Below are 26,990 nucleotides of genomic sequence, written 5' to 3' on the forward strand. Positions count from 1 at the left end.
GTGTGCTCGTAAGGGTCTGACCCTTTCACTCCTTTGATTTTTCCTCGTATCTTTTCTTTGTCTTTTCGTCGAGTCTGTCTTTGTACGGACCGGCATTGTTCTCCTTTTGTTCTGTACATTCCTTTTTTGTGCGGCAAAGAAAAAAACAAGAAGGTATTGGAACCGGAGAATGAACGTTTTACGGTGCTGCAAACGCTTGTATTTGATGCGGTACTTGGATTGTTTTGCCACGAGTTCCCGGCATGCAATGCGCGAAAATCACGTGATTGCTAAACAGGGGGGAGGGCGCATCCGGCCTCCTCGGCTGTAATTGGTCCAGCCCAGAGTCGATCATGACCAATTGGCCAATCCAACACCTTTCATTATATATACCCTTCCTAAAAAAAAATTTAAAAAAATCCATCGGCCCATAAAAACAAAAAATCGCCAGCGGCCCACCGGGCAAATGCCCGGTATGCCCGATGGCCAGTCCAGCTATGCTTACACCCCTAGTGCCACCCTAGTTTTGTGTATGACAGTGTTGTTTATTAAAATAAGATTAATAAGAACATTTAACAGTGAAGATACATTCTAAAACTCCTTTGAATGAGTGTGCGTGAAAAAAAAGTAGTACTCCACCCAAAACCTTTTGCGCAAATGCAAAAGTGGTCAAAGGTCTGCGTTTGGTTCATTTCTGCCTGTAAAACGAAACACTGTAAAGTAATAACTGTGCTCTGAAGCTTTTTTCCATCTAACTTTCAGATTGTGTCAGTCAAACATTACAGAGAAAAAACTTGTCTTAGCCAAGATTCAATTCACTCATATTCTAATTGTGACAGAGCTAACTTCACACAAATGACTGCATAAAATAAGAATAAAACAACAATAACAAACAACTCTAAACACTGTTCACTCTCTTGGGAAACTGCCTCTAAACTTTGGCAGTTACATGAACTTAGTTATATAAACAAGACATTGAAGGCTTAACAGCCAACACAACCACATTGGCTGTCTTGTGACAAATAGTGGTTGAAGGAAAGGGGTGCTGACCAAGTTGGTAACCAGCATGAGGAGGAGGTGGCAAGCCATTGCAGCTGTTTATGGTTCTTCCACATGCAACAGAGGCCCCTGTTTGTTCAATCAATAAATTGTTAAATTGTCAGTGTGTCTTGTTTCAACTGTTTCGACTGTAATCATCCAATTCGGCACAGACGAAACAAGGTGTTTGACATTCACAGAGAAAATATGGAATTTTTTCATAGGCGCAACCCACAAATGAAATTTTCCTTACAAAGGTGGCACCGTTTAAGGAAAAATAAAAACCTGGTTTCCAATGGTATAAGATTTATTGTAAAGAAGCATCTTTACAATAGAGTAATAATTGACCAAACATGAATTTAGTTACTTTTTGTGTTAAGTTTAGATCTTCTGTCCTGCTGGGTTGAAGATGCCTGTGTTAAAATCTATGTTTTAGAATTTGTAGCCTCGTTGTAGCAACGCCCACCTTTTAGAGTATGGTTCACTGTCATGCAAAGACATACAAGAAATATTTATTTCCTTTTATTGTTTTTTTTCTTTCAAACTTAGACTTTAGTACAGAAGACATACTGCACAAGAGCACCAAAGCTTAAACAGTAAATTTACATCATGTTTATTTATATATCAACATACCTGCATATGACCGGCTGACTATGGAAACTTGTGTCTGACGCAGAATTTGTATTTTTATTTATTTATTTATTTAATTTGCTGTGACTGAACAAAAACTGGTCAGTTTGGAGGTATTTTTCTTAGTAAGTCTCAGACCAACCCAAACCCTAATCCTAACCCCAATCTAACCCGAAATGATGGTAGTTACTTACTTGGATTAATTTCAAAAGCATTTGAGTTTAAAACAGTAAAACGATTGTCTCAGACTGAAATGTCAATATCTGATGTCAATATTCCAGTTTGACATCAGAACGGCCACTCTAAATGGACTGTGAGGACAGATCTCAGCTGTTATACTGCACAAGGCAACAGTGCACTCTTAGTCTGTTTACATTAGGCTCAGTATCTTCACGACAGAGTGTTATACCCAAAGGCAAAAGTTAGCTGAGCACACAATTCAAACTTGTCTAGGTAAGCCAAGAAAATTTACAAAAAAGTTCAAAGCTAAATAAAAAAAAGGCACCTCAATGGCTGCTGGCAGAAAAATGGAAATCTAATCCTCATACTCTAATCCTCAAACACAAACCTGAAATTCACACAGGCAGAGGCGCTTTATTTAGTTTCCTGTGAAAGTATGTTTGTATCTGTTTAAACAAGAACCTGTCATTGTCAACAGAAAGTAAAATATGCTAAAGGGGAGCAAACAATTCAAACTTGAAGGGGCAAGCAACGAAAAATGAAAGCTAAGATCACAATCATATTAAAGTTTGTAACCTTAAGTCCATGTGATCCAAAGGTGCAGCGCAAACATATTGCTTGCAGTCTGTTACCAATAAAGCATTTTTAATGGTGCAGGCCAACTAAAACACAGCTAATAGGACAAGACATAGTACTAGATGTCGTATCAAAGCCTGCTGTTAGTGAAACATAAGATTATTTATTTTTTCCGTTTGGGCCATGTGGTGAATTTTTACTTGACTCTCAATGTAAAGCTTGGGACCGTCAGTCAGACATTAATGAAAGGCCCCCTTGCGTCAAATTTGACATCTTCTCGCAATCATTTGTAACTAAGTTTTTTGTGACAAGCACAGAATCTGTAAAGGCTCACTGGCCATTTCATTAGGCACACCTTGGTACTATGAAGCTGGATCCTCTTTTGCTTTCAGAGCTGCTTTCTTTGCAGCGCAGATTCAACCATGCTTGGAAATATTACTCTGAGATTAATCTTCCATTCCACATCATCCCACAGGTCCTTTCTTGGACTGAGATCCTGTGATTTGAGTACAATGAACTAAGTGTCATGTTCAAGAAAGTAGTTCGAGCTTTGGAACATAGTGTGTTATCCTGCTGGAAGAAGACATGAGAAGATGGCTATACTGTGGGCTGGACAGCTTCTACTAAGGGCCCAAAGTCTGCCAATAAAATATCCTTCACACCATTACACCACCTCTAACTCACCACTCACCAATTTTTGAAACTCAGAACAACCCATCTGACTCCAACAACCACGCCATGTTCAGAGTTACATATCATCTTTCTTCCTGATGCTCAGTCTGAGCTTCAGCAGGTTCTTTTGACTTTGTCTACATGGCATGTTATTGGTTGATTAGATATATTAGATGGATGTAGATATTATATTCTTTTCCCAGTGTTTCTCTACATAGTGTTGGCCCTAATGTTTGTTATTTCCAGAGGTTAAAATAAGCACTAAGTCAGCAAACAAGTTAAGTGTGCTGACCTTAATTCATGTTATAAACCCAAATTTTCCGTGCCACGCAACAGTAATGGGACTGTTTACTGCAATATTTACATTTTGTAAAACTTGTAAAACAACTTTAATGAAGTCAAATTTATATGTTGAGGAGTCGTGGAACAGTTTATTGAAATAAATGCAAACCTCCATGGAAATACAGAATACAAGGCATAAACAGAGTCTGGGCAATTCTAACAATCTTGAAAGTCAATATTTGTTATGACCACCTTTATTCTTTTAGTAAGTAAGTAAGTAAGTAAAATTTATTTATATAGCACTTTTTAAGACCAAAACGCTGTTACAAAGTGCTTCACATGAAGACATGTCAAACAAACAATATACAGCCTTTTTTACAGCCTGATCTTAGGCAGCTGTCTTGTAATTTGTTTAAGTAGTCTTCAGGAATTGTTCTCCAGGCTTCTTGAAGGACATTCAAAGCTCTTCTTTGGATGTTGGCTGCTTTTGTTGCATTCTTTGTCAAGATGATCCACACTGCTTCAATGACGTTAGGGCCTGGGCTCCGTGGAGGCCAATCCATGACTAATAGTGTTTCACTGTCTATTAGGGCTGCCACGATTAGTCGACTAGTCACGATTACTTTGACTATTAAAATCGTCGACGACTAATTTAATAGTCGACGCGTCGTTTGAGGCTTTGTAAGATCCCAAAAGACGCAGGAATAAGTAGTAGGATTTAAGAGTGTAATAACGGACTGAAACAGAAGATGGCAGCACTGCATGTACAAGGATGCCAGCTGCCGTTAAACCCCGAAGAAGAAGAAGCTGTGTCCCAGAATTCATAGCGCGGCCCAGCTCAGTTATCAACAATGGCGGCAGCTAGTTAGTTTTAATATTACTCTTATTATTCTTTCTGGGTCACAAAATAAACGATTAACATATTTTCAGGCGAGAATGTAGCTGTGTAAACCTCAAATATCGGCTCAGTTTATCAAGACATCACATATATTCAAAAGCGCTCCGACGTTTTCGGAGACGTCTGTTACCCACCAGCTAGCTTGATAGCTAGCCGGGGGCAAGGCTCACTAGAGCCGGTGAGAACACCGGACTCCCAGCAAGTCATTTTCAAACCCACCGCCGTCTTTCGCTACTCAGGTTAAACATTATATATAAGTCACTTAGATAACTTAAAAATGTTATTGTTTGGCTTTTTTTTTAGTATTTTATTGGTTCCTGATTAAATCGGTTTGGCTAAGATTAAAGTTAGAGTTTTTACACAGCTGAATAAACGTCAAGCAGATTAAACTCCATCGAAACAATCTGCAAGTGTCATTAAAATTTAATAAACTCTCATCTTGTCTTTATTTTTAGTTAGCACATACCTTAAACACTTAAAGCTGTAAGCTAATGATAGTTATATAAGAGCAGATGCTGCTGGTGCAATAAGCTGTATGTTTTACATCCAATGGATGCATGATCTGATTAGTCGACTAATCGCAAAAATAATCAGCGACTAGTCGACTATCAAAATAATCATTTGTGGCAGCTCTACTGTCTATCCATGTATGGTTCTGCTGCATTGAGTGTTTGTGATCACTATTATGCTGAAAAACCAAGCCAATCACATTCTTTCCAGGTAGTATTGCTTGGTGGATCAAAATCTGATGCTATTTTTGCACATTTATCCATTTTAAAAAGATCCCAAAACCACAGGCTCAAAATGCTGCTTGAAACCATGATCGCCCATCTGTTAAACAGATGGCTGCAGACATTCATTGTTGTACCCCACTCCTGACCTCCTCTGTACATACTGATGACAATATGGACCAAAAAGCTCAAATATTTATTCATCACTCCATAAAACCTGTCAACTGATCATTTCAGGCCAGTTCTTGCATAATTTGACATAACTCAGCCTTTTTTCACGGTTTCCCTTAAGGACGTCTTCTTGACAGTCACCTTTCTACTGAGACCATTCTCGATGAGGGTTCAGTGAAGAGAAGAGGGATCAGCTGAAGGTCCAGATGCATCTCAGGTCCCGTTTCAGGTCTTTACTGGATTGTTTTCCTATTTCTTAAGGACCTGCCATTCAGATACTCATCATCTGCTGTAGACAGTTCTTTTTTTTAGGCCTGAAATTTCTTTCATGTTTCACTTGTCAGGTTTCTTGTCAGTTGTCTGTTATGTATATACGGGTGACTTTTTAAAGCTTGAATGTGTCATAGGCCAGTGTTAAGTGGATTTACAGCCAGAAATAAAACATATTCCTTTAACCGTCAGGTACAAAGACTGAACTGTAAATGGACAATGACAGCCAATGAAAAACGTAGAAAGTCATTCAGAGATTGAACGATCCATTCACTTAACCTTATCAGCGTCGCAGCGGGGCTACGATAGGGCAAGAGGAGGGTATACCCTGGACAGGTCGCCAGCCTGATGCAGCAGGGCTAACAGAGAGAGCCAAACAACCATGTGGACTCCACAACCTGCATGTCTTTGGACTGCCAGAGGAAGCCAGAATACCTGGAGAGAACCCCCAAAACACAGGGTGAACATGCAAACTCCACACAGAAAGGCTTCAGCTGAGTGAAATTAGCTGAACTCAAGGCTTTCTTGCTGTGGTGCAACAGTACTAATCACTGTGCTGCCCTCTTCAGAGACCTTGGGGAACTATTGAACATAAAAACTTAAAAACAAACAAACAAACAAACCAAGAAAGTTTGGCTACTTGGAAGCAAAATAGGAAGAAATGAAGTGTGACTCTAGACTTTCGCACACTAGTGTCCACCATTTTTAGTTCATTCTTAACAAATGACTGCACACTTCCATCCATCCATCCATTCATCCATCTTCTTCCGCTTTATCCGAGGCCGGGTCGCGGGGGCAGCAGCCTAAGCAGAGAGGCCCAGACCTCCCTCTCCCCAGCCACCTCCTCCAGCTTATCCGGGGGAACACCAAGGTGTTCCCAGGCCAGCCGAGAGATATAATCTCTCCAGCGTGTCCTGGGACTGCCCCAGGGCCTCCTCCCGGTGGGACATGCCCGGAACACCTCACCCAGGAGGCGCATCCTTGTCAGATGCCCGAACCACCTCAGCTGGCTCCTTTTGATGTGGAGCAGCAGCGGCTCTACTCTGAGCCCCTCCCGGATGGCCGAACTTCTCACCCTATCTCTAAGGGAGAGGCCAGCCACCCTTCGGAGGAAGCTCATTTCTGCCGCTTGTATCCGCGATCTCGTTCTTTCGGTCACTACCCACAGCTCGTGGCCATAGGTGAGGGTAGGGACGTAGATCGACCGGTAAATTGAGAGCTTTGCTTTTACACTCAGCTCCCTCTTCACCATGATGGACTGGTGCAGCGTCCGCATCACTGCAGCAGACTGTACACTTGTAAAATCAAATCTAATAAAGAAGCTAAGCTCGGGAACTTTTGAAGTAAAGCTCTAGATTGATGCTGACACTAGTGCTTCAAAGAACACATGCAGCATAGTTCACACAAGCTAAGAAGGATAATGACCAATTTTATTAACTATTTATTAACTATTATTTTAATATCTGAGTTGGTAGTGATAATTCTACATAATACTGTTGCACAAATAAAAAAATAAGGCAGGGTTTACTTCTAAAACAATCTTTATTTAGGAAGTGTGCGCAGATAGAAAAAGACACTTTTTGATTCAAAATTCTGAAATCCTGGATTTTACTTGGCTGCACAACAAGGACAAAAAAAGACAAACACTGTTTCTGCAGGGTGAAAAGGTTTTAAAATGGAGACAGAAAATGGCATCAAAGACAGCCTATCTTTTGGGCCAGTTATGCCGGAATCCTCTGTAAGGGGGAAGAAAAGGACAGAGTGGTTAATATTCTGTGAGTTTGAATTAGCAAGGCCAGAAAAACCTCTGTACGCTGAATATATTTACCGATCCGATTTTCCAGGCAGGTACGACATACTTCGGTTGCCAGCACCAGTGTTGTTTTTCTGTCCCTTAGGAGTTTTCTGTTACACAAAATGTAGCAATTCATTATTAAACATGAATATATTTGCATGTGGTTCGGTTAATAAATTATTTTAACAGAGCCATACTTTTCTCTTAAAATCGTGGGCTTGCCGGTTTGGATCAAACTGTGTGTTATCCTTTGATGTGTTACCTGTAGAAGAAAAGAGAGTGCACAGAATTTAAATGGGTTTTTTTTAGATTTTAAAACAACTGCAAATGAATGAAAAATAAGCCGTGGTTTCACCCAGTGTAATAAAAAAATGATATGCGTACCAGCAAAGACTTTGAGGTCTGACTGACTGTAGTCAAAGGGCTTGAAGCTGTCTTGAGGAGTTACTTCTGTCTTCTGGGGTTTCTCTGCAGATTTCATTAACTTCTTGCTTGGTTTGGGAGTCAAGTCTCCAACCTCACTGTCGACTCGCTCTCTTTTCTTTCCGCCGGCGTTTGATGATTCCTAATTAAATAGGTCAGTAACACTGCATTCAGTAAAATACAAAGAATGATCACTTTAATGAGCACCTCTGTAAATGTAGACACTGTCAAACTAGTTAGAGTTTATCCCCAGTCTTGAATGCATGTGACCCCTTATTCTATATCTGATGATTTTTAGTTCAATGTTTTGCTGTTTAAACATTTCACAGAGAACGGTCAAATTATGCAAAAATATCCAATGACCAGACTGCTTTGAGCTGACAGAAAGTCCAAAGAAACAAAAAAAAAAAAACCCCACTTGCTACAACCAAAAGAAGAGCATCTCTGAAAGCACAGTATGTTGAATCTTTAGGCAGATGGTCTTCAGTAGCAGAAGACCAGCAAACTGGCTACAATTCACTGAGGCTCACCAAAACTGGACAACAGGAGATTAGAATAAGACTGCCTGGTCTTCATTTCTGCCTCGACATTAAGATGGTAGGGTCAGAATTTGGTGTAAGCAACATGAAAGCACACATCCTTTGTATGAACATTTCAGGCTTCTGATGGAGGAATGGTGTGAGGAACATTTTCTTGGCACACTTGTCTTGATGATCCGCATATTTAATTTGGCCAAGATTTTATTCTGGATGCTTCCTGACACAACCCTCCCCATTTGCCACCATGGATTGGCACTATGGAGTACACTTCTTTGTGTGAAAGAGGAAGATGCTAGGGATAAGGTGATACGGTGCTAGGGATAAGGCTGTGCAGAAGATCCTCTGTGACAACCACTAAAGGGAGGAGCTGAAAGAAAACGAGGAGTACCAGCTGAGCATGGTTGAAATGCCACAGCCTGAGTACTGCTGCTGACTATCTCCACCTCTTTATCACCGTACTGTACTCTCTTCTGCTTACAGCAGGACAACACAGCACGTCACAAAGCTCAGATGTTCAACATGACATCCTTTTGGGATGTGGTGGAACACGAGCTTCACAGTGCAACATGCTCTAAACGCTCTGCTGAGCTGCATTTATGCTGTGCCACCAAAATCTAAGAGGAATATTTCCAGCACCTTGTTGAATAAAAGGTGGATAACAAAAGAGTTGAGGCAGTTCTGAAGGCAAAAGGGGGCTAGGAAGGTGTACATAATGTAGTACCTGGTGAATGTATATATTTATGGTGTATACAAGCCTACATAGAATCTGTCTTCTGACAGTTTGCTTGTTACGAGTCAGCTGTATCAAGATTGGAGAATTACATAATGTTACAACGAAGATTATACGTTGTTTTCACTCCAAAGAAGCAGGACACCTGGATTTAAAGCTTACAAAGTGAAAACATTATTGTGAATAATTACCTTATAACCTAAAACACACATTTCTGTTTACATTGAAAATGCCACAGCAGTGCTTCCTTAAGCTAAACTGTTAATTTGCATATTTTATTTCCCAAGCAAATTAGTCTATTCAGCTCATTTCATTTTGCTCACTAGCAAGTTGTATTTTTCTCATGCCACTGTTGGTGAACAACCAAATCACTGCACAACCCTTTTGTAATACTATTTATATCAGAGCAGCAGGAGCTTCCAAAAATCACTGAGCTTTCTTTCAAATAATTAGTAATTAGACAAGAAAACTTCATTGCCCAAGTGCCAGCTGAAACTGACAGTTAGCCGAAACTGCCAATGTTCTGCTGAAGTTGGCAAGTTGACGACTGTTACTTTCAAGCGTTGCTGCCAACATCTCCGACTACGATGCACGCCACCAGATGGTGCCAACGTGCTTATATGAGGGTGCCAATTCAGCAGGGAGTGCCTTAAAACCAAGTTTTCACTGAAACAGTCATCACACAGAGGATTAGTCTGGTGCACGCCATTAGTGTTCACTCAAACAAATGATGGCAAAGCCTCAGATGGTGAAAGGTAGAGGGGACAGAGTATTTAAAAAAGAAGAAGGAAGCACTATGGTGGAAAGACTGTGCATGAGTAACCAGGTGGGTGTAAAGCAGTAATCCCAGTAGATGGGCTTTTGGGCAGAAAGGAGCTATTGTCGCTCTCCAGGGGAGAAAAAAAAAAAAAAAAAAAATCACGTGATAAGTAAAGGATGAGTCTCTTAATGCTCTAGTCCCCCGCTGCGGATTCTGTTTCCCCAGACACATCATGTGACAGACATAAATATTAAAAGGCCACTTCAATGCCAGTGCTGCAGACTGGTAAAAGTGCTTTACTCGCTTATGAGTCACTGTATTTATGTGCAGAAAAACCAAAGGCATCATCAGAAAATGGGGGGCAGAGCAGAGGGTTAAACTGGCCATTAATGTAGAGGCTTTAACATGTTCTTGAGTGAGTATAACTCTCACGCCACAGGGACACCGAAGCCCATCTAAAGTTGAAAAGAGAAAATGGCAGGAACAGAAAGTGAGTGACTCACTGCTACTTGCTGGCGAACTGTGGCGACGTTCTTGAGAGACTCCTGATAACTCTGTTTAGCCTTTGTCCTTTCCTCTATGGAAGTCAACATTAAAAACAATGAGGAACATGAATTATGGGTGAAAGAAAATGATCAATTTAGAGTAAATTAACCCTGTTACCCGTCTGCTTTTTTGCCATTTCTTTGGCTTCCTGCTTGGCTTTCTTCTTGGCCTCTAATTCAGTCTGTTGCTGTTCAACACTCTGTAGTTTCCACCTTTTACTGATCTGTCAAGGTGAGAAGTTTGTAGCTGTGAATGTTCAAACAGGGACGAGGTTTAAAAAAAAATAAAAAATAAAAAAAAAGATGAAGAAGAAAAAAAAGAAACTAAACAGAAAAAAAAGACGAAGAAGAAAAAAAGAAAAACTAAAAAACTAAAAAAACTAAAAAAAAAAAACTAAAAAAAAAAAAAAAAAACAGGATATGGATCGGTGAATAGAGCTCTTTGATTACCTCGAATATTTTTGAAGACGGGTCAAACTTGGCATTTTTGTTGACGTGCACATCAGTGGAGGGTAAATACTGAAATCCCAAAAGGAAGACAAATGAATACTGAACCTCAAGTTCGGTGGCACACAACCAGCACTGAGGGTAAATCACTGCCTGCCTCTTACCATTCTAAAGGGGTTTTCAAAGGACTCAATAATACGTCTGGCTTTCATCTGAGCTGCTGAGCTTGACTCCTGGTCATCCTTTATTTCCACCTCCTTTAACAAAGAGCAGAGATCTCACATTTCGCACCACAGTTACACACAAATCATCTCACTCTGAATAAACTAAATGTTAATCTCCACCTCAAACAGTGTGATTTTAGCTGATGCCACAAGACCGCTTTCTTTCTGTACATCTACGTCCTCATCCTCTGAGAACAGCATCCCCTGCTTAACTGGCAGATCTGAAAAAATAAATTAATGGATGCATCAATACAAAGCCTAATGGGCTGAAATCTGCTATCGTTTGAGCGATGCAAAGCACACACGAGCATGAAGCTTACCATCAGCAGAAATTTGAGGGGGGTCGCTCTCGGAAACCCTGGATGTATCATGGGGACCAAACAACGGGACCTCAGGCTGGAAAATGATATAAAACCACATTCATTTCCCCTGCAGTCATTCAACCTCCAAAATCAACTGGAATTTAAGCAAACCTTTTTAATGGGCGTGAGTCCTTTCTTCTTCTGCGCAGCAATCTCAGCCTGTGTGAAATGCAAAAGATATTGCAATATTTGACTGATCCTGGTCCCTCAAATCATCAGTGACATCTCAAACATTGAACTTATAATACCAAGAGGGGAGAAAAAAACCCCAAAACATCCCCCCCTGCTGCCACTCATCTTTCCTCACCTTAAGGAGGGGCATTTCCCTGGCCTGCTGCACTAACAAATGGAGCTCATTGTTGTACTGCCTCACCAGTGGGGGCACGGGGTTACAGCAGGCAATGATGCCCTGAGGCTCCCTGAGTAGGTAAAGACAAAATACTGAGCTGGAGGTTATGAATAAAAACATTAAATTGATCTACTCCACAGTGAAAACAACAAGAACCGGAAAAAAGAAAAAGGAGAAAAAAAAGAGGAAAGAGAAGAGAAATATAGTCAACTTACCTTGGCAACTCCTCAGATATTTTGATCATCATGTGAGTGGGCAGGACGTATCTAAACACACAGGTAACACTGGATTAAAACATGTTACGACTTCCAAACCCTAAATCATTTGGACTGTAATATGTAGCTGGACAGGAAGGATAAGCTAGAGAGAGGGGAAAAAAAAGCTCCAGCAAATTTCCAGAACAAGAAGTCCATCCATTTCCAGGCAGCCTACCCGGTGCTTTCATCTTCCTGCCTGGCCAGTTTGTCCCTCCAGGCAAACAGCAGTCTGAAGGCAGTGAGCTGCTGGGTGTTAAAAGACTTTTTCTGCTTCCTCTGCAGCTCCAAATATGACTCTTCTGTGTAGATAGGCTTCACATATTTCTGTTTGGGAAGAGAGGGGGGGCACATGGCAAATCGTGACAAATGTCAGAAAATCTTGAGAGGTCATGGTGTGGAAATGTAAAAATTATGGAAGCATTAAAGACTCCAATGGAACTATTAGAATTGAACAAGACTATTAAGGAAGTGTCACTTTAATCTTCATGGTGTATGAAGTGCACACCTTGAGGGAAATGCTGCTGCTCTTGTTCCAGACACTCTGCAGCAAACCAGGCTGTCCGTGGTTGAAGTCGAGAAGCTGTACCCTCACGCAGTCGTAGATATAAAGAAGGTAGTGGGTGTCTGTCCGGGCATACTGCACCATCTCATCTGGCAAGGGGCTATGTGGACAAATGTGGACTATATTTAATTCCCCCAAAACAACCATACAACGCTTGAAGCTAAGTGAAAAGTATAAAACTATGCATTCAATAACCAGGAGTCACCATACCGAACCCTCCAGTCAGCCAGCTGGTAACGTTTGTCAGAGTCCACGTTGCAGAAGTGTTTTAGCAAGTGGTCGAGGGAATGCCTGGCCAGGTTGAGAGCCCGGCTTGCCTGATGTGTGTCAAAAAGGTTGACAACATACAAGCCAAAGTCCCTCTGGAGCCATTCAATGTCAGAATCTGCACCGTGAAAAACCTACGAACAAAAAACATGAAGTGTTGAAACCTCACCGGTGCAGAACCAGCTTATTTAATAAAGAAAAACAATTAAGACTCATTTTATATCTATATATTTTCTTTTGAAAAAAAGTGGAGACATGCTATGTAACATTTGGATCATTTTCGCAAATCTTTCAGTGGTTTAAAGCCTACGCACCACACTTTTTTCACAGGTGTCCTACAGTGAGTGAGTCATGTCTGCTCCCACACACACCGCGGGACGCTTGCCAACTTTATCGGATGTGTTTGAAAATAATAAGGACACCTCAAACAAATTCCGGCTCAGGGGGGTTTTAACTTTACAAACTTATAATCATTACACTGGTGAAGATTCTTTTTTTCCCAAAAGGCCTCCATGTAATATCAAAAAGGAGATGATGAGATATAGCCCCAAGGAAGATATACTCCCTTGGGGCTATTTTAAGTGCATTTTCAGTTCTGAGATGTGGGAAAGTAATGGCTTTAAAAAACAGAAAGACAAGTAGTTAGACCACCAGACTGCTTCTCTTTAAATATGTATTTCACATTACAGGGAAATCATTCACATGTAGGTACAAACACCAAAAACTGGTATGTAAACCCATTTATGATTACTTTATTGATAGAGCTCATAAGCTATTTATAAATCCCAACAGGGTAAATGATTTCTTCCCAAGATACAGTAAACTGGACTTGGCTTTTTGAATGACCTTAGTGTCAAATCATGCACTTTTAACCAATCAAAAGTCATATCAGGTCAATTCAATTTTATTTATATAGCGCCGAGTCCCTACAGCAGTCACCTCAAGGTGCTTTACAAACAAACTGGTGATCATAAGGTGCCTGCTGGTGTGACAGTACATTATTTTTCTGCCTCTTTGTGTGGGCCTGTTTAAAAAGAAAAAACACTTAAAGACAAAGAAACTGATAACAAGAGCTGAGCAAAGGGTAAGAGAGTCTTCATGAACAGAATGCATGAAATTCACTGAGTTGCACAGGAATAAATTGGCACAAAAAAAAAGTACATTTTCACACTTTAGACAGATTTTTCCCCCAGTTATCTGCTGCACTGATCATGTACCAGAACAACAGGTCATGCCTGTCCACTGCACTGTAACGAATTCAGAACTGAGATTAAAATTTTAAAAACAGCTGCCGACTGTGCACCTGCCCACCTCAAACCAAATCTAACCAGACATGTAATCTCATCTGCTGTTGATAGAGCAGAGCAGGATACAGAGGGAAAATGATTGGGGAGTGTCTCCATTACCTTGACAATGGAGGGGTCAGTGAATGCCTCATTCAGGATGTACATCTCGCTGCGGAGCTCCAAGGTGTCGATGATGAAGTCCTCCTCTCTGGTGGAGATCTGCATCAGACAGGTGAGGCCGAGGAAACTTCTGTAGGAATGATGCTGCGATGAAGCACAAAGAAGAAAGTGAGCAGTGAAATTTGTCTGAAAATGTCCAAATAAATGAATTTGTGATGCAAAATTTTTACATTACATTACATTACAACACTATGAATATGAGCTCTGTACCTCCAGGTCCACTGCAAATTCAGACAATTTGCACAGCTTTTCATTTAGAGCTACCAAATCCTCCAGTGTATCAACAAATGACAACTTTGTCTCAGCTACTGGTTTGTGCATCTGAAAAGAAACCACAGATTAGACAGAGGCCTAACCAACAGTGACAGCATCATATTACAGGAATCACACATTACACATGAGTGTATTACCTGAGGTTCTGGCTTAGACAGAAGATTTTCTGGTATTGTAAGATGGTCCAGTTCATATTGGTATGGGTGTGCAAACCTGCATGGATCAAAATCCCAAGTATAGTTGCACAATAAAAATAAAAAATGGAACAAGATATGATGTGTATATTAAACAAGGTAGAATGCTTACATGTCATCAACATGTTCCTGAGTTCTTTGCTGGTGGATGAAGTCAGCCAGGGCAGCTGGGACATCAAGGTCCTCAGGCCTCTCTTTACGCATTTGTTTGTTGGTAAAATCTATGGATGGAGAACAGGAAAGGTAATAAGTTTGACACGCTAAAGCAGGAGTGTCAAACATAAGGCCTGGGGGTGAGAATCAGCTCACCCACAGGACAGCTTTGGAAAATTAGACTTTTTTTTCCTTTAGGAGCATGCATCAAGACATTACATTTATAGTTAGACTTCTTTTCACTGACAGAAATTAGAGCTTCAGTGGTATAAAATGAGTTTGACATCCCTGCGTCAACGCGTTTATATTGCAATCAAAAGCTAACACGAGAAAACAATAGGATGAGGAAGAATATGAGAGTAAAAAGCATGTCTTACAAGATGGAAGTGGCTTTACTGCATTTGGCTTGATGAAGATCTTGGGTATAAAAGGCGTGTTGCTGTTGTCAACTTTTTCCTTGAATTTCAGCTGAGGTCGTGTGATGTTCTTGGCATGGAGCAGTCGAAATGTCTCGGAACGACTGCTAGGACTGGAACCCTGATCCATAAAAGCATTGTTTAGAAAAAGTGTAGAACAAACGTACTACTTTCAAAAAACTTTTTTTTGTGTGTGCGTGAGATTTAAGAAACGGCTGCCAGGTCTGGCACATATTGTTTCTTCTTGAATTCGGCCCAGAGCAGACACTGGCATCTGCAGTGTAATAGCGGAGAGGTTAATTAGCCAACCTTGCGATTCCAGCTGGAAACGACAACTTTTGGAGGCTGGAACCCTGCAGGCATGACAGGCTGCTGGCTCCTGTTCACCCCATCAGCTTCATCAAGAAGAATCCCCTGGAAATCAGACATGAGAGCTCAGGGTTACTTTGCAAAGACTTTTTCGTGTAGAAACTCATTCGACACCAAAGCTGCGGGTCATACCACTCTTTCGAGGATAACGTCATTTGAGTCCACGACCAAGTCGAACCTCTCCTCCAGCCCTGTCAGCTTGTTCCGGTCTCTCATGTGAGATCTGCATCCATGGTGCTGCATTATCTGACTCATACTAACACAGAGGCACAGTGAAAAGATTACATTTTGATTACTGATGCACAGCTAGTGACAGGTTAGTTATTCAATAAAACAACTCATCTGCATGCGTGTCAAAGGGTACGTCTGCACTAAAGCCTCGTGGGAGACGTCTGGAAACCTTTGCTGACCCCTGTTTAGTTTGAAAACTGCTACCTTGTGTTTTAATCTAGAAGTCCAGCAATTACGAGTTTCTAATAACAAGGCAGCCAGCCACGTATGCATCCTGGATGGGTCTGATCGCTTACTAAGGCTGATAGATCTTTTGTTATGCCACATTATTTATAATTATCACTGTGTTTTCGCTCTACTTGTGTAAGAAGTCCCAGTGCCATATGTCGCACAATTGTTTATCCACTTTTAGGAATCACCAGTCGATACACTTCATCTTTTGGTGTATTTATTAAAGCACTGGATGATTATGGATCTGTTCTGTTCAGAAAACAGTCTGCAAGCAGTTAGCAGCAGCCAATTTCCCAAAAAAAGAGGAGATATCTAGGCATTACACAAAGTCTTATCTGAGAATGTGCATCTGTCTGATTGGTTAAAACAGGTGGGGAGAGCTGCTTGTTTTGCAGGAACTGAGGTGGCCGTGACCGATATCAGGCGCCAGTTATCGTGTCTACAGCTGCCCTCGTGCATTCTTTTACACTGAGATGTCAGCAGATTTCTAATTAGTGCGAGCGACTAAGCAACAACTATCAGTCAGTAAAATACTACAGATCCTACTAATCCCAAACACATATCAAACCCAACACATAACAACTTAATACTGGTGTGTTACTTTCAGTTATGTTTATAACCCACCATCAGCCGAAGCAAACGATCACCGATCTTGTTTGCTAGAAGCATCACACGTACATGTAGAGTATGAGCAAAAGTCTTGAGTTCATTTTTTTGTATTCCGTTTCCAAGATGCCAGATCTTCTTGCTATTTTTTTTAAAGTGCTTTTCTCTTGAGCAACAGCTCTCCAGGCTTTCTCGAAGTATTTCAAAGGCTTTTGGACACTGGTTGCTTTTTTTACTGATTTTTAATCCAGTACTTGTATCTGATCATGTTCAGAGAAATATTTTTTAAGCCACTTAACACTGACCTATGAATCATGCAAGCTGAAACCCAACTGAAACGATGAACCAGTGCTGTGCCTACACATAGCTTGGCAAACAGCCAACTGTATCTTTAGGCATTTTGCTACTAGAAGCCTGCTTAAAACACATCCTTTTGGTCTCATTTCTTTAGATGAATCTATGAAAAACGCTAGTTTATGCCCGTGAAACGAAATGTCTGACATAAAAATAGCATTTTTGCGCCAACAATGTGATTCCCACTGAGCTATTAGCTGAAAATTTGGCATACCCTGGCATGGTGTGGAGTATGTTGTTTAAAAAAAAAATGAAAGTGGAAAAATGGAGGCCCAAGGAAATAGTGGTAGGCATTAAAAACTATGTACAACAGGTAAAGAGTATTAAAGTAATCAGAAACTGTCTCAGTGGAAGGGTGGTTGTCAGGAAGCCATTGTTAAGGAAAACAGGGAGGTAAGGGTGAGATATGACAAATTACACAAGAACTGGATTGAAAATCAGTGGCAACAGGTCTTACACCTTGAGTGTCTACAGCCACCTGAAAAACATGGTGGATCCTCTGTCATGAAACAGAGGGCAGCCAAAGACGAGCCCTGAATGTTTTCCAAGAAGCCTGGAGAACCATTTCCGAAGACTACTTAAAGAAATGATAACAGAGCTTACCTAACAGATTTCAGGCTGTGTTGAAGGATAAAAACGATCATACCAAATGTTGACTTTCAAACTCATTAGAAATGTACCAACTGTCTCTGTCTTCTATACTGTATTTGTATCTACATTTGCATATTTCAGTAAATTTCTGCACTGACATGAAATGACGGGTGGCTTGAGACTTTTGCAAAATACACTTTAAAAATAATGATGGAAATGTAATATACATTTACAGGCAAGTGAGTATAGATGGAAATTACTTTTTAAAATGAGTTAATATATGTTTGGTATACAGATATGGTTTAAGAGATTCATGTGGTCTGATTATCATTAAGCTCAGTTTTCATTATAAGTGGAGTGTGCTGCTGCAAAACTGTAGTGTTGCCTCAAACCTCAACAACATAGTTTGTCAGGACTACACAATATATACATATGAATATATTGTGCTATGTCTTACTTCTTGTATTGTCTGTTTTTGTTACTGTTTGTACTGGAGCACTGTAATCAACATAATTTCCCCCAGGGATCCATAAAGTATTGTGATTCTGATCAACTCACTGAATGCATTGTTGAATCTGTGAATTTAAAAAATAAAATAATGCAACAACACACTATATTCTCACCAGTGCAGGAGCTTATCTCCTTGACTTTCACAGAACTCCTGGAATCCTGGGAAGCTCCGATAGAAATCATATTCATCCCCAGCTTGAGGCAGGCCGGCAGATGCTTTGGTGGCTGATAATACAGCACCAAACCCATGCTGTAGAGAAAAAGATTGAGCTGTTAGTTACTGTTTAAAGCCATTTTCAATATATTGAAATTGATTATAATTAAAAATAAAGGGCACGGAAACACTGCTGTTCCCTATTAGTTACTGTTATTACATCATATTGAGGGAACAATAAGGTTTATCCACAGGGAAAAGCAGCATGGATATAGTGCTTATTGAATAATTTAAAATGCTCTTACTTTGTCATTGCTGGCTCTGCTGACTTTATATAAACAGAGGCTATTTAACCAAAGACTTTAATAGAGTATGTGGTTGGTCCCAGGAGATACTTTAGGACTGGATTTCTATCACTTTTCGTCCGTTACTTGCAACACTGCATGATAATAACTGTTAACTACAGACTTCCACATTTCTAACGATTTAGCAAAGACACTCCAGACTCGTAACGTCGACCTTTACCTTTACAATCACCTGTATAAAAGTCACCTCGTCTCAACAGCTTGCTGTGGATGTTTTCAACCAGCTATCAGGCATCCACGTTGCTTTCTTGCCTGCTAGCATGAACTCCGGATTTGTTTACTTACTTTAACAAAAGCGTCCACGTCTCTGAAACCGGGGCACAATTCGGTTTTGTCCTCGTCGTTGGTGTCCAAATTACTGTCCTTAGGGCCACTGCTCTTTAAACCTTTCTTCTTTGAAGAAGCCATCATTTAATTTGGTGCTATGTACATGTGTAACGCAGGAAACAACTCGTTTCTTCGATGATTCTTCTGGGCCACTGGGAATGCCGAGGGACAAACAGCACCACCTAACGGTGTGGGGTGGAAGGGCCACTACCAGGCGGATCGTATCACAGACACATATTTTTACTTTAATTATGCTGCACTAGGCTTAGACTGCTGAGGGCTTCCCACGATGCACTGGGAAGCGTTTCTTTTTCATTCATCTATTTTCACACTCTGTGTTTATACACCACAGCTATTAATAATGTCTGGCTCTCCTCCACAGTGTGTCTTTTCTCCTGACTTCCTCCCATCACCCCAAACAAATCGTGGCAGATGCCTGCCCCTACCCGAGCCTGATTCTGCCAGAGGTTTCGTCTTGTTATAAGGTGGTTTTTCCTCCCCACCGTTGCCAAGTGCTTGCTCACAAAGGATTGTCTGTTTTGGGGATTTTCGCTCTATTATTGTAGGGTCATCATCTTACAATATAAAGAGCCTTAAAGAGACTGTTATTGTGATTTGGCACTGTATGAATTAAATTAAACTGAACTGTCTTCCTCCCATCACCCCCATGATTGCCTCTCCCTGAGCCTGGTTTTGCTGCTGGCTTCTTTCTGTTGAAAGGGAGTTTTTCCTTCCCACCATCACCAAGTGCTTTAACATAGGGGGTCGTCTGTTATTGTAGACTCTTTACCTTACAATATGAAGCCCCTTGAAGACACTGGTGTTGTGATATAACCTTCACTTTAATTCTTCAATTCTATTTCAATAATACTTTAAATATGTAAAAATTATGTACATATATGTAAAATATGTAAAAATTGTGTGTTTCTGTTCTGTGTCTTGTGTACTGTTTGTTTGTATATATGTCTTTCTTGGTGCTGTTACACCCAAATTTCCCCTTGTGGGACAATTAAAGGATTATTCTACTGATTTTCTAGGTTAACCTCTACCTCTAAAACTGTGAACCGACTCAACATTGGGTATGAATCAGAATATGACTGCCTGTTCCGTCTCTGGTTCTCAGTGTACCTGTTCGGTGCAGTCATACTGCAGGCACTGCCTCATGTCCAGTTTACTGCCTCACACTGGACAGATGCACTGGGATGGTGGGACCATTAGGGGGCAGTATTGACACTTGCAATCCGTAGCAACCGTGCCACAGCATCTGCTGCATTGGGAGGCAATATACACCAATCATGTCTCAGCCAATATCTCTCTAAGGGATATTTGAATGCGAAGCACTTTGCAGTTTTCGAGCTAAGGTGACCACCATGAGTATACTAATCGGACATAAATACATTCCCCTTAGTCTGGTGTAAAATTCCACTAATTGCAGACAAGTTACAGTGGCCTGATGCTCTTTAGTGGCCAGTGGTATGCGAGGAGCCCCGGCCAAAGTATTGACACACTAGCTCATTACGGATGATCTGTGGTATGTAGGGAGAAACCTATCTTTTCTTCACGTCCCCTTCATATTGATCTCTTCACAGGGTCCTCTCCCTCTTATTATCTTAAAAGCATCTCTGCAACACTGGGCTCAATCAATATTTCACAGCAGCTTTCCCTGTCATTCTGTTGTTTTAGTGGAAGGTATCTGAAGTTCAGCAAATATATGCTCTAATAATCCAGAAGAAATTCGGCAGTACTCTTTGTGAAGGCTACAGTAAAAAAGCCATCTGCTTGATGTGTGCTGTAGACTGTGTATTTTTTTGATACAGCGTGACGTTAGTATTCAAAGCATTTCATATCTGTGAGGGCAGTCGTTATTACACAGTGTAAGAATACAATTAGTATATGCAGCAAAAAAACCAACAAAAAAACCCTTTAGATGTGTTCTTTAGCCACCGAAAAGGACATTACCGCTGACATTTACTTCCATTTATACGCTTTTTCATAATATTATGCATTTTATAGCTTTGACGGTGCCCCAAGGCACCACTCAAAGTCTTCCTGCAGTAAAACACACTAAAACTGCTGATGCTGTAAATGACAGCAGCACACATATAATTCAGAAAAAAAAATCCAAGACAGGAACCCTCAATGAATTGTTTTTATTAACTCCCTCATTTAGAAAACACAAATGCACCAAACGATATCATACATGCACAGCTTCAGCATATCAAGATCAGCTGATGACTTTTCAATGTGAAAACGCTGCTGCCACGATCTCACGGAGATCACCTCGACATGAACATTTTGAGGAGTCACGACAGAAAGGCCAAGCGTTGTAACCCAGAGCTGTAATCGTAAAGTCTGTCCGCACTTAGAAATCCAATGAAACTACTCGCACTTATTTTAGGATCAAATTAGCCTTTTCTGAAAACCGTAAAGCTGTATTGGTATAAAAAGACAAAAAGTACTCGTGAATAATACCACTCGTATTATCCACTGTGCACTGGCCGGCTACCTTGTAACAGGTAGGTGTTTGTGTCACTGCACCAAAAGGCTGTGTGTGATAGCAGCTGCTAGGAAATGTTACTCTCTGCTCATGTATTTTTCAGATTCAGGGCTTGACTGAGAATTACAATTGGAAGCAGCACTGTTTGGTTTCCCGGTTGGGGGAGGGCGGGGACGTTGCTAAAAAAGCCAAACGAAATACATACACTATGTACAGCATCATTTATGAAGGCAAGGGAGATCTCAGCGCACCAACTTTTGATTTAGAAATCTCTGGCTCTCAATTGTTCTCTTAAAAACAACACTTGACCTTTGTGCAGAATCTTTAGGGGGAAAAAACCCAATCAGTAACCATATCAAACATTAAAAAAAAGAAGAAGAAGATCAAAGTCAAACTCAAAACATCTCCACAGTACTGATACGTTACAAAACAGAGGTTGGCAATGCTTCTATGTACCCAAAGACACAAGTTCTTTTTTTTCCAGTTCATATAATCAATAAATTAGCCAGAATAATGCATTTCCTGTGTAAACATCTGTTAGTCTAACAATGTCATTCTGCGATGAAAGAATGTATACAGATTAACCACACGTAGAGCCACAAAAACAACGAAACACGATTCAAAGACAGCTTCAACACTCATCGGGGAAGTAAACCTTTACATTTAATGTGAGCTTTACCTGCCACATGCACCTGATGTGACCTTGGATTTGGGTCCCTTTCTGGTTTTTAAATCTTACTTAGTCCTTCGCTCCAGGAATCTGCGTTAAGTGGACAGACATTTCAACTCCTCCCTGAGTCAAACTCACTTTTTAAAAATCTCTACCTCCCACATTGACCTTGTTTTGCTCTCGTTCAATGTCCGCAATGCTTCAGTCGCACAAAGCTTTGAACCATAGCACAAGAAATGAGTTTAACCCCCCTCCTCCCTCCAAATAGATAAATGGTTGTCTGAAAGCACTTGTCCATGATGTGGCAGACTAAGGTAATAACCGTGCACAATCATGCTCGTACACATTTACGCACGCACCTTTCATCGTGTCATCTTGATGAGATTGTCCTGATTTAGTCTTCCCTAAATCCTGATATATTCGCCTTCTGTGAGTGTCATTAGTACCATTACTCCTATGCCCTTTCCCCACAGAAACCCCGCAGGGCTGCTCTAATTTATTAAGATGTTTTAATGTCTGCTAAATCTTGGCACACATCAGGCTTTCCGTTCATCAAGTCAGACTGTTAAATAGACCCCTGTGTCCTGCGCTGACACATTTCAGATCTATCCGCTTCTGCCATCTCAGAGCTATTGAAAGATGAAGTGAAGCAGGTCTGAATACCTGAGCTGCGGGGTTTCGCTGAAATACATAAATAAACAATGACAACACGGACCACATAAAAAAAAACAAACAACCAATACGACTGACAACAAAGAACAAATTCACAGAGTATTAAAAACACAGCTGACCACACATTTAGCCAAATAATGTCTAAGCTGGTGGCTAGATTTCAATTATCAGACTGGCACAATTGGCAGCGCTTTAAACCTCTCGTCCCGACGGCAATGGCTGTGAATATACGCTGACTGGCACTGGCTGTGTGGTCCCAGATGGATGTAGACTGGGGCTGCAACTGATGATTATTTTCGCTATTGATTAATCAGTCAGTTGTATTTCCCATTAATCACTCAGAAAACTGTGAACAATGTATATCCCTCTTACTCAGAGCTAGAGGCAACATCCAAAGATTGCTCATTTTGTTTGTTTCAAAGCTCAAACATATTGGATTTTCTTTTTCATGCCATACATTAAAGACATGAGAGTTCTGGATTGTGATTGGCCACTAGGTGTGTCTTCGTGTCTGGTAACCAGGCAGCTGCTTTATTTTAAATTAGCTCATCAGCATTAAACTGGTTTGACAAAATAAGCTTCACCTATGGAGCTTTCAGTCGACATGAGGAGAGAAATACAGCTGAAATCTTCCAAACAAGCAAAGAGACTCCTTAGTTCAGATTATTTGTGTCATTTCTTTAAACTGTATTGCCTTACCTATATAACTCTATCATAGAGATGCTATACCACCCTTGTGCGTGCATTCACAACAGAACCAGTGCCAGGCTCTGTTAGGAAAGAGCAAATTCAACCATGTCGGAAGCATAAGAATTTGTCTTTGACACCGCAGTGAGGTGTAAAATGCAATAATTGTCCAAGAGAGACTTTGAGTCTTTAACTGAAAGTACTGGTAATATTTCAGAGTAAAAACCAGGTGTTTAACAAATAAAAAATGCGACAGAGAAGTTCAAACCCAGCTTACTTTCTCACCTCCACACGGCTGGCAAATCAGTGTGAAGTGGGTGTGAAGAGATTGTTGATATTGTCAGTTTAGTCAGATAGAGAAATTTGTTTGTTTCGACTATCTGACGTGCCCCATCTGATGAAGTAAACAAATAAGTAAGCTTTAGAGGTGCTGGCTGTGAATACTGGACAAAGTCAAGCTGACGGTTTGCTAAGCTATGCTTACGCACTGGTCCCATTGTCAATGTGCTAACATGAGAGTGGTATCAGTCTTCTCTTTTAACCAACCGTGGAAATATCAATTTGAATGTGACATTAGACTCAATGACATTTTGCTTTGCTCCGTGCTATCAAAGGTCAGTAACCAGCGGCCTGTACTACAAAGCAGGGGATTTCTATCCAGGTAACTTCAGGTTAACCCTGAGTTTTCTTTACTATGAAGGTGGTTCGCTTTTTATCGTCACAGTAACTCATGCTGTGAAGCTAAAGAAGCTTTTGTTCCATTTTAGCAACCAACAGGTATGAAGTCACCTCCTACTGATTGATCAATTCTCCAAAAACAGCATCATGATTCCTGAAACATCCCTCACATCTGTGGATAGCAGGAGGGTCTAAAGGGAAATCTTTGAATTTCCCTGATCAGCATCAGGAATAAATTGAACAACAATTTTATTGTTCTGAAAGCATTAATATGTAATCCTAAAATCCTAAAACAGAGGAGCTACTTGACTATTTTTTATATTTATTCTTAACTCTCAGACCGTTAAACACCACCAGCCCTGCAGCAGAAAGAATAAAACCTAAAACTGTCTTTTAAACATTAATTAAAGGGAATATTCGATTATAATCCATCAGATTCTCCTGTGTTTTAACGATAGAGCTGTGATATCGATAATTCAGTAAAGTTACACAGTGGGCATTTTTTCACTCCTGGCTTCAAACAGGCTAAACGCTCACGCTTTCATACAGCGCGTTTAATACTAAACGACTGTACAGCGCTTTTCCTCACGCTGCAGCAGCTGTGTTGGTTTCAGACTGTTTCATTTTTAACCTCTTCATTTTATCCCATTGCATAGTTTTATCTTCTTTTCTCTGTGATTGGTCAAATGTGCAGAACATTTTGCGAGAACGTGCCGGTCAAACCCTGGGTTGACTTATCAAGTTGATGACCAGCTTACCAAGCGTAAGGGTAGCTGAATTCTGATACTGGAGAAATACCCGGAGTATGCTGAACTCACTTTGTAGTACAGGGTCCAGGCAAAACCTTTAGCCTAGCGAGATAAAGGAAATACTGCATATTTCAAAAATTAATGTGAAAACAGGAAAGTGAGATTAGAAAATCGATACAAAAGTAACTAGATCACCCTCTAATTTTGATTTCATATAGTGGTTTGTTGGCAGATCATTGCAATCCCATTCAAAGTTGAATACTGTGGAGGGAAATATAATAAAAGGTACACCTTGCTGTGTTTTACATCTTAAACAACAAAGTCTCACATCTGAGAAGCTGAAGCCGGTGAACATTTGTCATTTTCCTTTGATAAATGACTTCAATGACTGCTGTTTAAGTTCGCTGAAGCACTGGTGCTGCAAAAAAACGGAATTACATTGGCAGTTACACACCTCTGCCGGTACTACTGTATACAAGCAAATGTAAAATTTGTGAACGCAGAGCAAAGTCAAATCCATCATTCGGCAGGCTATAACTATAACTAGCGTGAGGCATTAAAATTTTTAGGAGCTTTCATGGTACATTCAGCTCCGCACAATCAAAAGATAAAAGGTAAATGGAGGACAACGGCACTATGAGGTGTTTTATGAGTTTCATCTGGGACACAACCGACTTTTAAAGGATCACGTAAAGATGGAGATGGCTGCAGTATGTTCTGAAACGCTAAGTACCACTAACCAGTGTCTATAAGTGACGCCGATACAAGAATCTCCAAGGCACGGGCACAGGTGAATGAACATGTCTCTACTTTCTGATTTTGGAGAGGAGAACTGAAAACTCAGAAATACAAGGAAACAAACAAACAATCATAAACTTCTCTGCAGGGCTTTCTGCAAGGTTCACTGAGACCTTCGTGATAAGAAAAGTGAGGAATAAAATGTTGAGGAAAGCATGTAGCTATCTTAGCAATAACAACGAGAAGGCTGCAACTACTTTGGCACATGAATGGAAGTAAGGCATCTGTATCATTCTAGAGTCAAAAAAGAGTAGAAATGGAGCATTGTTCCCAACCCGCAAAAATGTCAAAACAGACTTATGTAAGAAAAAAAAAGCAAGCGTTTACTGTTAATTAAGTGTCTGACAGCACACTCTTCTCTTGTGCTGCTGCATACTTGCAAAATAACACTGGGAGAAAAATATGCGGTACCTTAAAAAAATGCAAGAAAAGAAAAAACCTTGACCACTTTCACAAATTAAAGAAAACAAAACAAAACAAGAGCCAATAGTGAATGCTGAAAAACAGAGCAGAGTCTGTTTGTGTCACAACGATGACCTGAATGAGGATATTGCGATGGTGAGGAACAGGGAGAGGGGGGAGATCTCCACACTCCAGGCTCTGGAGCCATGGGCGCTCATACCTGGGAAACAAGAAAAACAAGGTAAAAGCACCGTGGCTGACATCCGTCTGAAACACACATTTCTAACCCAAAGTTTCAATTCTCTGCTCTGTCAGCTGCTGAGAATAACACGCTTAGGTTGTCAAAACATAAAATATGCATGCTGACGTTTCATGGGGTTACTTAAAATGTGGTGCAAACTCATTTGTGTGCTGGCTTTTAAGTGCATGGGTAAAAAATGTATTAGAGGAAGTGAGTGTAAAGGACCCAGAACACTGATGCAGTTTGCTTCAATCGCTGCTTTCTCACTACATAATATACTTGATAAAAATGACTCTGCCAGACAGCGCGTTTCCTGCTCCTCCGGGAATGATGAGCCCATTTAACAAAAAAACCCATGTTGAATTCTACCTCTTTCTGTTTTCAGGGATACGACACAAAAGTTCAACAATGCAAAGTAGCATTTAGGGCAGGGGAATAGCCCCCGCTGGAGTCCCACAGGACACCAATAGCATCTAGCCAAAGCGAGTCTGTGACAGAGATGGATTGTGTTGCATATTTCAGCAAACTATAAGCGCAGAAGAGCGCAGGGGAGGTGGGATGGGGCCTTGACTAAGGGTGGGTCAGGGGAGGACAAAATGTCCCTGTCAGATTTACAGTGTTAAGTGACTTTATTTACAAAAATGGGCAAAAAAGAAAGAAAAAGGTCCC

At 40.6% G+C, this 26,990-nt stretch overlaps 2 protein-coding genes across 3 annotated transcripts in view; both read right to left on the bottom strand.

Annotated features, from left to right (window-relative positions):
• Positions 1-6,950: 6,950 nt before the first annotated feature.
• On the bottom strand, positions 6,951-19,108 carry exosc10 (exosome component 10). Its single transcript, XM_082518235.1, has 25 exons — positions 18,886-19,108; positions 18,195-18,331; positions 15,691-15,814; positions 15,499-15,603; positions 15,151-15,310; positions 14,733-14,841; positions 14,564-14,639; positions 14,364-14,474; positions 14,094-14,237; positions 12,631-12,821; positions 12,364-12,520; positions 12,034-12,182; positions 11,817-11,867; positions 11,560-11,671; positions 11,364-11,411; positions 11,211-11,286; positions 11,011-11,111; positions 10,831-10,923; positions 10,670-10,738; positions 10,338-10,443; positions 10,178-10,251; positions 7,607-7,787; positions 7,420-7,484; positions 7,256-7,332; positions 6,951-7,163 (listed from the first exon to the last, which is right to left on the bottom strand). The coding sequence occupies exons 1-25, from the start codon at positions 19,009-19,011 to the stop codon at positions 7,133-7,135; spliced, it is 2,673 nt and encodes an 890-aa protein (XP_082374361.1). The 5' UTR covers positions 19,012-19,108; the 3' UTR covers positions 6,951-7,132.
• A 1,959-nt stretch (positions 19,109-21,067) lies between these two features.
• cntn3a.2 (contactin 3a, tandem duplicate 2) overlaps positions 21,068-26,990 on the bottom strand; it is a 44,106-nt gene continuing 38,183 nt past the window's right edge. For both annotated transcript variants that reach the window (XM_082517748.1, XM_082517747.1), the window contains exon 23: positions 21,068-26,300. In XM_082517748.1, the coding sequence (XP_082373874.1) occupies positions 26,203-26,300 (98 nt within the window). In that variant the 3' untranslated portion in view covers positions 21,068-26,202. The remainder of the gene's footprint in view (positions 26,301-26,990) is intronic.

Source organism: Aulonocara stuartgranti (genome assembly GCF_965226115.1).
Source record: "Aulonocara stuartgranti genome assembly, chromosome: 20".
Lineage (NCBI taxonomy): Eukaryota > Metazoa > Chordata > Actinopteri > Cichliformes > Cichlidae > Aulonocara > Aulonocara stuartgranti.